This window comes from Blennius ocellaris (assembly GCF_963422515.1).
Source record: "Blennius ocellaris genome assembly, chromosome: 15".
NCBI lineage: Eukaryota > Metazoa > Chordata > Actinopteri > Blenniiformes > Blenniidae > Blennius > Blennius ocellaris.
This window is the reverse complement of record NC_137664.1, coordinates 1,612,837-1,622,034: the sequence shown is the minus strand read 5'-3', so window position 1 is coordinate 1,622,034 and position 9,198 is coordinate 1,612,837. Positions and strand designations below refer to the sequence as shown.

The 9,198-nt window shown below is 47.8% G+C and overlaps 1 protein-coding gene across 1 annotated transcript in view; it reads left to right on the top strand.

The window, feature by feature from the left end:
• The window catches only part of fbxw5 (F-box and WD repeat domain containing 5), an 8,581-nt gene extending 618 nt beyond the window's left edge, over positions 1-7,963 (top strand). The window contains exons 2-10 of the mRNA XM_080510385.1: positions 1,061-1,259; positions 1,365-1,522; positions 2,352-2,535; positions 3,296-3,444; positions 3,565-3,933; positions 4,023-4,212; positions 4,316-4,463; positions 4,661-4,873; positions 5,915-7,963. Of these exons, the coding sequence (XP_080366511.1) occupies positions 1,070-1,259; positions 1,365-1,522; positions 2,352-2,535; positions 3,296-3,444; positions 3,565-3,933; positions 4,023-4,212; positions 4,316-4,463; positions 4,661-4,873; positions 5,915-6,200 (1,887 nt within the window). The 5' untranslated portion in view covers positions 1,061-1,069 and the 3' untranslated portion in view covers positions 6,201-7,963. The remainder of the gene's footprint in view (positions 1-1,060; positions 1,260-1,364; positions 1,523-2,351; positions 2,536-3,295; positions 3,445-3,564; positions 3,934-4,022; positions 4,213-4,315; positions 4,464-4,660; positions 4,874-5,914) is intronic.
• The last annotated feature ends 1,235 nt before the right edge of the window (positions 7,964-9,198 follow it).

The following is a 9,198-nucleotide window of genomic DNA, read 5'->3' as shown; positions in this document are numbered from 1 at the left end:
TCACATTAGATTACGCTACATTACGTTGCACTGTGACGTAATAAAACGTAACGTACAGAGAGTGGGCCACACGGTGGCGCAGTTCAGAAACCTTAACCGTATCCACGTTCTCCTGTGACTTGGTAGTTTTATTTTGACAGTCACCGTAATAACAATCCAGCTTGGCCGTCTGTCCACGAGAACGTCGGCGTTCTCCCGTCGTTGACGTTTCATCGTTTCTCGGGCCGCACGTGTGTTTTGGCTTCATAGCAAAGACGAGCAACAGCGCCACCTCCCAGCCCGGCGTGCTCACTGCATCGTTTTCAAAACGCAAAAGGCTCCGCCCACTCCGCAGGTCTTGACGCTCAATTCCGATTTTTCTTTTTTTTTCTTTTTTTCTCGTTTTCCAATTTGTCAGCGTGATTGTTCACGTCGCATTTCTAAATGCGACCTCTATCAGACGCTGTTGACAAAAGCAAGTATGGACGCCACGCCGGTCAGCAAACAGGGTTGCCAGATTTGAAACCCACACGCCTCAATAAAAACTCCTGTTAAAACTGTCAGACGAATATATGTGTGATAAAGAAAACGCCACAAACTAAATAAAAGTTCAACGGTAAAGAGAGTTTGGCTCCTTAATTGGGGGGATACCGCCTTATCTGGCAACGCAGGTCAGCCTGTAAGATTCATTTTCAAGTGGTTGTTGAGTAAATCCAGACAACATGAGGAGGATGAGAGCGGGCAAGCTTTTATTTTGGCGGAGCTGCTTCCGCCGGCGCATGTAGAAAAAAAATCAGAATTGGAGTTTTAACGTGGAAACGAAACAGGATCTGAGTCACTGTGAGTAAAAAAAAAAAAAAGTGTCCCCTGCAGTGTGAACGTTAAACCTTTTCTTAACAAAATAAAAGGGACAGATGGGGGGGAACTTCATCCACTCACTGCTTCCCATCAATGCACCGTCAGATTTTGACGCTTTTTTACGAGTTTGGATGTTTAGCGAACAGTTGGTTGGAAGCGGGAAGCGACGGGAAGCTTCAGCTCACATCTGAGACCCCCCCCCCCCCCCCCCCCACCCCCCCAGGATGTCAGGATGGAGTGCGGCCCCCCAGTCCTGCCCGACAGCCTGGTGCTGGAGATCTTCCTGCATCTGCCTCACGACGCCGTGCTGAGAGCCGGCCTGGCCTGCCGCCAGTGGCTGGCCGTCTCCAGAGATGAGTTCCTGTGGCGGGAGCTGTTCTACAGCTACTACCGCATCCCGCGCCCCGTGCCCCGGCACCCAGGTACCCCCCCCCCACCCCCACCCTCCACCCCCCCACCCCCACCTCCAACCACGCTCGCGCTCACCACCGCTTTTATTTTTGCTTGTTTTGTGTGACGGCGGGCAGCCGCCGTGTCGTGGTACCGGGAGTTCCGGCGCCTGTTCGACTGCATCCCCTGCGTGGAGGTGCAGACGCTGCGGGAGCACAGCGACCAGGTGCTCCACCTCGCCTTCTCCCACCGCGGCCACCGCTTCTCCTCCTGCTCCAAGGACTGCACCGTGAAGGTTGGGGACGCCGCCGGCGCTTAGCCAGTGTGAACACGTGGGAGAGAATCTGTAAATCATTTAGAACAAAAAAACTGTTCCTGACTCCTGAGCTTAGAGATCATTTATAAGATGCATTTTTTGGGGTCAAATTGTCGTTTTTTTTAAACTTAAAACTCTATTTTAGTCTAAAAATAGTAAATTTTCACATCTGAAACAATGGAAGTTCAGATTTAAGCTGAAATATTTGAAGCCGTTGCGTTAAAATGTGATCGTTTAAGTCAAGAACGTCACAAATACAGTATCTTGAACTGTTGCAGTACTTTTCTCCTTCATTGTAAGTAAGTAAGTAAAGTTTATTTATAAAGCGCTTTTCACAGATAAAAATCACAAAGTGCTGTACAGGAGAAAAGGTAAAACAACAATATAAAATGTATATACATGTGTAAAATTAAAGTGACCCATCAACCAAAAGCTCCTAAATAAACACAATTAATATTTGACGTTTTACTTGATAAGTTATGAGTTGTTTGTGAGGAGCTGTTTTAAATACGAGATGGATGGAAAGGGTTAAAGAAACGTATATCTCTGCAACAATTAAAAACGCCCACGCACATTGAAGGCTTACAAAAAATAAAGGTTTAAATGTTTCAACTGTCATAATAAATGGATTAAATGACATTAATATTGATACATTAATAACAGAAAAACCAGAGTTTTGTCACATGATCAGCCCTGGAGTTCACTTTTTTAATTAAAGTTATTATTATTAACATTTCCCTCCCAATTTCAGTGATGTATTAAAAGCAATGCGGCGCTGTGCCCCCCCCCCCCCCCCCCCCCCCCGCAGCTGTGGGACACGGAGCGTCCGGACGGGAACATCTCGCTGGTGCACAGCTCCAGCATGCGGCAGTTTAACTGGGGCTACACGCAGTTCTCGCAGTTCAACGCCGACGACAGCCTGCTGCTCGTGTCCGGCGTCTACCTGGGACCTCACCACTCGTCCTCGGGGGAAATCGCCGTCATCAGTCTGGGTAGGAACCCGGGGGGGGAGACTCGATCGGGGGATGAGGAAGGGATTAACAGACTTTTTTGGGACTTTAAAGTTGAGCTGGAATAAAAAAAAAAAAAAAAAAAACTGCATATAAACACGTTTTTAAATCAGCTGTGCATCAATCTGCAAGGAAACGAGTCGAAGTGTCAGTCTTTGGCCACTAGGTGGTGTCGTGAGTCAATCCAGCATTGAGCACACGTTTCAGTTCGGCGGCGTAGTTTCATCGTTAACCGGTACAAATATTACCCGAATAACTTAAATTAAAGGCTTTAAATCCTTGTTCACGTGATGAAAATGTCCATATTTTTAACCATTTCCGACAGAAAGTAGCTACAATCTTGGCAATAAGCCAATTTTAATGAAAGCTTGTGGTGCAAAAATACAGAGGAATGTCAAAAAGCTTCCGTACTGGAAGAAGAGGCTCGTTTGTGAGGATTTCTACAAACGTGTCGGAAGCTGAGCTGAATTGCCGTTTCGTGTTGTGAGTCGATATAAAGGAGCTCATAGGAAACCGGAAATTTAAAAAAAACCAAACAAAAACGTGACGTTTTGGATTCATTTGTAGTTGAAGAACGCCGCCGACATGTTTTAATTCACATTCTGACATGAAAAGAAAGACATCTGTTGTGAGTACTACCTTAAAAGTTTTCAGTTTCCTGCTTATTCTCTGTTAAACGCTTGTTTTTTGTTTTGTTTTTGTGTTTCCTGGTTAAAATGGCCGTCAACTTTTCCCCAAACAGAGAATTACTCTCTGCTGTCGCGGGTCCGGAACAAACCGTACGACGTGTTCGGCTGCTGGCTGAACGAGACGCACCTGATCTCCGGCAACCTGCACTGGATCGGCAACATGACGTCCTGCTCGGTGCTCTGGCTCAACAAGGCCTTCCAGGTCAACGCCGCCGCCGCCGCCGCCGCCGCCGCCATGTCATCAGGATTACTTGCCGCTACCGTTCCCCCCCCCAAAAAAAAGAAATCTGACCACGCGTCCCGTTTCCTCTTCCCCCGACAGGACGTGGAATCGGAGAACGTCAACGTGGTGAAGCGCCTCTTCAAGATCCAGAACATCAACGCCAGCACCATCCGCACCGTCATGGTGGCGCACTGCCGTCGCCACGACGACCCCGACCTGCTGCTGGACTACGAGGCGCAGTCGCAGGCCCGCCGGCAGAAGGGCCAGCAGCAGGCGCAGCACCAGCCGCTCCTCTTCGACCTGGGCACGTCCGGCAGCGAGGAGGACGAGGAAGAGGCGGCGGCGGCGGCGGCGACGGCGACGACGGCGGCGGCAGCGGGCGGCAGGGAGGACGACGAGTGCCGCCGCGCCCTCTCCGCCCCCCGGGTCCCGCCGCCGCCCACCCCGGGCCTGGAGCAAGTGATGCACGTGAGTCGGAGCGGGCGGGGCGCTCTGACGTGCGGCTCTCAGTTGTTTAGTTTTTTTTAATTTATTAGTTTCTGTGTCGGACGTTCCAGAGCCGTACGAACGTCGGCGCCGTGGAGCTGCAGATCGAGACCCACGTGGCGAAGGTGATGGGCCGGACGCACACCAAGGCGCCGGACCGCAGCCTCGGCGTCGCCCTCCCGCCCGGCCCCGCCGACGCAGAAGACATGACCTACCTGCTCTTCACCACCGGCAGCCTTACCTACTCCCCCCACCAGATCGGTAAGGTCGTTCTCCGTTCCTCCTCGGCCACGCCCCCCCCCCCCACACACATGGGCTCCTCTGATTGGTCGACCTCCTGCTCTCTCCCTCCCCACCCCTGAAGGCATCAAGCGAATCAAGCCCGACCAGATGAGCACCTCGGGTCCGGTACTCGGGGAGGAGCGGAGCTCAGACGAGTTCTTCGATTCCCTCGACCACGTCATCGACATCCACGGACACATCATCGGCATGGGGCTGTCCCCCGACCACCGGTACGCTGACGGAGGCTTTGAAGCAGCCGTGTGTTTTCAAAAACGCCTCATTTTTATTGTAATGATGTTCTTGGGTGCCCTTTTTTTATCAATGTAGCCAAACTAAAACGACCTGAAAGCATTAACCTCCTCTGGCTTGGTGATCAAAGCTCACACCTCCGACATCCCTTTCATCTTTGCTCGTGGCCTCCCGTCAGGTATCTGTACGTCAACAGCCGGGCGTGGCCGGCCGGCTGCGTCATCTCCGACCCCATGTCCCCGCCTCCCATCGCCGAGGAGATCGACCTGCACGTCATCGACCTGAAGAGTCTGAGGGAGGAGAGGCGGAGCCTGCGAGCTCACCGCGCCTTCACGCCCAACGACGAGTGCTTCTTCATCTTCCTGGACGTCAGCAGGGACTTTGTGGCCAGGTGTGTTCCCCGCAGCTTTTACCTCCTTAGCTTTTATCTCTTCAGCTTTTACCTCAGCAGCTTTTACCTCCCTAGCTTTTATCCCTGCAGCTTTTACCTCCTCAGCTTTTACCTCCTCAGCTTTTACCTCCTCAGCTTTTACCTCTGCATCTTTTACCTCCGCAGCTTTTACCTCCTCAGCTTTTACCTCCGCAGCTTTTACCTCGTTAGCTTTTACCTCCTTAGCTTTTATCTCTGCAGCTTCTACCTCTGCAGCTTCTACCTCCTTAGCTTCTACCTCCTTAGCTTTTACCTCCTTAGCTTTTATCTCTTCAGCTTTTACCTCAGCAGCTTTTTTCTTCTTAGCTTTTATCCCTGCAGTTTTTACCTCCCTAGCTTTTATCCCTGCAGTTTTTACCTCCTCAGCTTTTACCTCCGCAGCTTTTACCTCCGCAGCTTTTACCTCCGCAGCTTTTACCTCCGCAGCTTTTACCTCCGCAGCTTTTACCTCCTCAGCTTTTACCTCCGCAGCTTTTACCTCGTTAGCTTTTACCTCGTTAGCTTTTATCTCTGCAGCTTTTACCTCGGCAGCTTTTATCTCCTTCGCTTTTACTTCCTTAGTTTTTATCTCTGCATCTTTTACCTTTTACCTCCACAGCTTTATTGAGTGGATCTTTGTTGTTGGATTCTCCATAACTGCTGGTTTTCCAAACACAAAAGCATCAAAGTATTCGCTTCTAAGCTCCTTTTGACCTTAAAGTGTGAAAGTTGTTGAAAAGTTCAAAAGATTTAAATAATGCAGATTGAGACATTTCCAACCTCCATCATACGTGATCTATCTGTTTAAAAATGATTTCCACGGAAACACTGAAAACAAATGTAGTATAAAAAAACGTATTAATAAAAAACATGTTTGTTTAAGTGTGAAAAACTTAAATAAATCAAAGCTCACACTTTGAAGCAGGTTTCATAACAATTATCTTTTATATTCTCGCTTTATTTATTATATTTTCATAAATAAAAAAAATAGATCTTGACATTGTTTGCCGTTTGACCCCGCAGCGGCGCCGAGGACAAGCACGGCTACATCTGGGACCGCCACTACAACATCTGCCTGGCGCGCCTGGCGCACGACGACGTGGTGAACTCGGTGGCGTTCAGCCCGGCCGACCAGGAGCTGCTGCTCTCCGCCAGCGACGACTCCACCATCAAGGTGTGGCGCTCGCCGCGCATGGTGCGCCTGGCGCAGGCGCCCGCCCGGCCGCCGCGGCCCCGCAACCTGCTGCCGTCCTGGCTGAGCCGCGGCAGGAACTCCACGGCCGGCGGCGGCGTCAACGGGAAACCGTGAGAGAGGAGAAACAACGACGACGACAAAAAACAAAAAAACAACAACTTGACGCCATTTTTTTCCTCCTCCTCCTCCTCCTCCTCCGTGGTACGAATCCAAACACACTCCAAGTGCGGCGTGGCGCCAGACAGCCGCTTCGCCCGCCCGGGAGTCCCCCAGAGGCGACTCAGGGTTCCGCCACATGGGGGCGCCATTGCACCGACGACTGCAAAGGCTGTGCGTTGCTCACAGGCAGAGCTGAGGAGCGCTGGAACCTTCAATGTTTTTGTTTTTTTGTTGTTGTTTTTTTTTTTTAAAACGTGAGCAGATCTGAGCGGGAGGTTGGAAACGAGAAACGTCACGTCCTCCTTCAGGGAAAAAAAAACCGCTGCGACCCACAACTCTTGCTTTGATGTCTTTGAGTACGAAAGTGCCCCGATAAACACACTTCTCGGAGAAAAAAGATGGTTTTGATGTCGTCGGCCTCGTTTCTCCTGATGACCCGTCGTGTGTGTGTGTGTGTGTGTGTGTGTGGGAGGAGCGGTCAGCTCGAAGCACGACTGCCGTCGGACCTCCGGTGTTTTATGTAGACGTATTTAAAACCCTCCGGCGCAAAGCTGCTCCCTGTAATTTACTCCAATCTGGAAAAAAAAACAAAAAAAAAATACTTGTTTATTGAACTTTAAGAAAACAAAAAAAAAAAAAAACGTCTTTTACCTTCTCATGACGACACGTGACTGAAGGGTTGATTAATTTCTTCCGAGGCTTTTAGCAGCAGAATAACTTGGAGCTGGAATGAGACTCGTGTGTGTTTGTTGTAAAGTTATTGTGTGTGTGTTTAATTCCAGGACCTGTAAATGTCTCCGTGGGGAATCGATGGTGGGGATCGGAGGACAAAATCCTTTTTCTTTTTGTAGGTTTTAAAAACACTAGAATCCCATCATGTGTTGGTCTGCAGTTTCCGCCGGACGTTTATTGACTTTCCCATCTTGTATGTCGTTGATCAATGTGCATGTCGAGAATGAGAAATTCACAAGTAAAGCAAAGTTTGATGCAAACATGAAAGCTTCCTTATATACATATAATTTTTTTTCTAACTATGCTCTAGTCTTTTAGTGTATAACTCACAAAAATCAAAACATAAATTTTTTTAAATCAACATTGTTGTTTTTTTTGTTTTTTTACTGAAATCCATATTATTATAGTTAAATATAAAAAAAACAACAACTTGCAATTTGTTTGTTCCCAGTGTAGAAATATCAGGCAAGTCATTTTTATTTATTTATTTTTATTTTTTAATGTTCTCTAGCTGTTCTGGGCGTGAGAGGAGCAGCGACACCCTGGCAGCCCGCACTGAGGGCTAATAAAACACAAGTCTCATTTACCCACAAGTCATTCTGCTGCTGCCGTTTTTTTAGCCTCGCATTTCTGCGCCGACTTTCCGTCCGTGTTGAAAACGTCAAAAAAAAAACCCAGATATTTGTGACGTTCCGACCCCGTCTGAACGTCGTACTTCTCCTCCATCCAATTTTTTATTTTATTTTGAATTTGTCACATCGCAGCCCCTCCACGCGTCACATTTTATCCTCAAAACTTTCCGTCTTCTTTTAAATGTGCACATCAGTGATGTTACATGACTTATTTATGCCGTTTATACCTGTGAGGATGGTTGTTGACCCGTTGTCTGGACGACACGGTTACGTTTTTTTGTTCGTTTTTAAAACAATGGCACAAATGTACCATTTGTTGAGATCTTGATCTGCTGTATTACAAATAAACACGAGTGAATTGGCAGCGTGTGTCAAGATGTGAATGAATCAGGTGCATTTATGTCCTACTTGTAGAAACATAGAACACGTCTGTATTGACGTATACGAGTAGAAGGACTAAGCGACCAGGCCGCCATCTTGGATGAGGACACCATCCGTCTGGCTTTTTGAATTCGAAACGGTACGTTCCAGAAAAGTGAGACTCGGTTAATAGGGGCTATTCGGACCCACACGAGGTGTCATCAATAAATGAACATAGATATAAAACACAGGAAAAGTAGATAGGAACGGAGCGAGGAGGGGCTATTCGGCCGCACTCTGCTGGTGTCGCTGCACGGCCGCCATCTTGGATGAGGATCCACTCAGCCGCCACCATTTAGTAAGGAAGGATTTGTGACCATCTGCATGCAAGTGTGTCGTGTAATAATGTTTCAAGATTCAAATTACTTGATTTATTCTCTGGGGGCAATTTTAAAACAGCCCCTGCTGAGCAGTCATGTCAGCGCTAGACTTTTTAGAACTTAAAAACCACAGCATAGAAAAAAGTGCACACAAACCAGGTAATAATTATCTCTAATCACTGGCACCTTTGGCTAATTACGAGGAAGTTAAAGTACTATGAGTTAATGAAACCAGCCGCCGACTGCAGCAGACGCTGCGGAAAAAGAAAAGAAAAAAAAACAACTTCCTGGAACAAAGTTGACAGTTAAAAAAGTTTTTTCAAAGTTTTGGACCCAAATCAGACACGTTGAATTAACTAAAACCAGCTTTTATTGTTCTGAAATACGACGTTTCATCACAAAACAGCAAAGGTAAGACTGACTTTTTGTTTCTCGCTGTAAAATAGTTTTTTTTTTTTTTAACTTTTGTCTTCTTTGGCCTGTGGTTCAGTGAGTTGAGCTCGTAGCGCCACACAGCTGGTGTCGCTGGAATCGTCACAGTTTCTGCTTTCATTCGCCCCCCGGTTTGTGCGCGTGGCGCGACGGAGCGGAACACGAGCGACGGAAACGTGGCGACTGGCGAGTCGTTTGACAGGGTTAGCGATGGCGCAATATGAGCGCGACAAGTGACGTCATCACTACTGGACGTTAAGATAAGATACGCCTTTATTGATCTCACAGGGGAGAAATTTCCTTGTAACATTCAGCACTTGAGGACACTCATGTGGAAAGAAAAGACAAGGAATGTGCAAACTGTTAGTAGAATAGAGGTATCTTATATACAATTTTAAATCAATTGACGTTCATGAA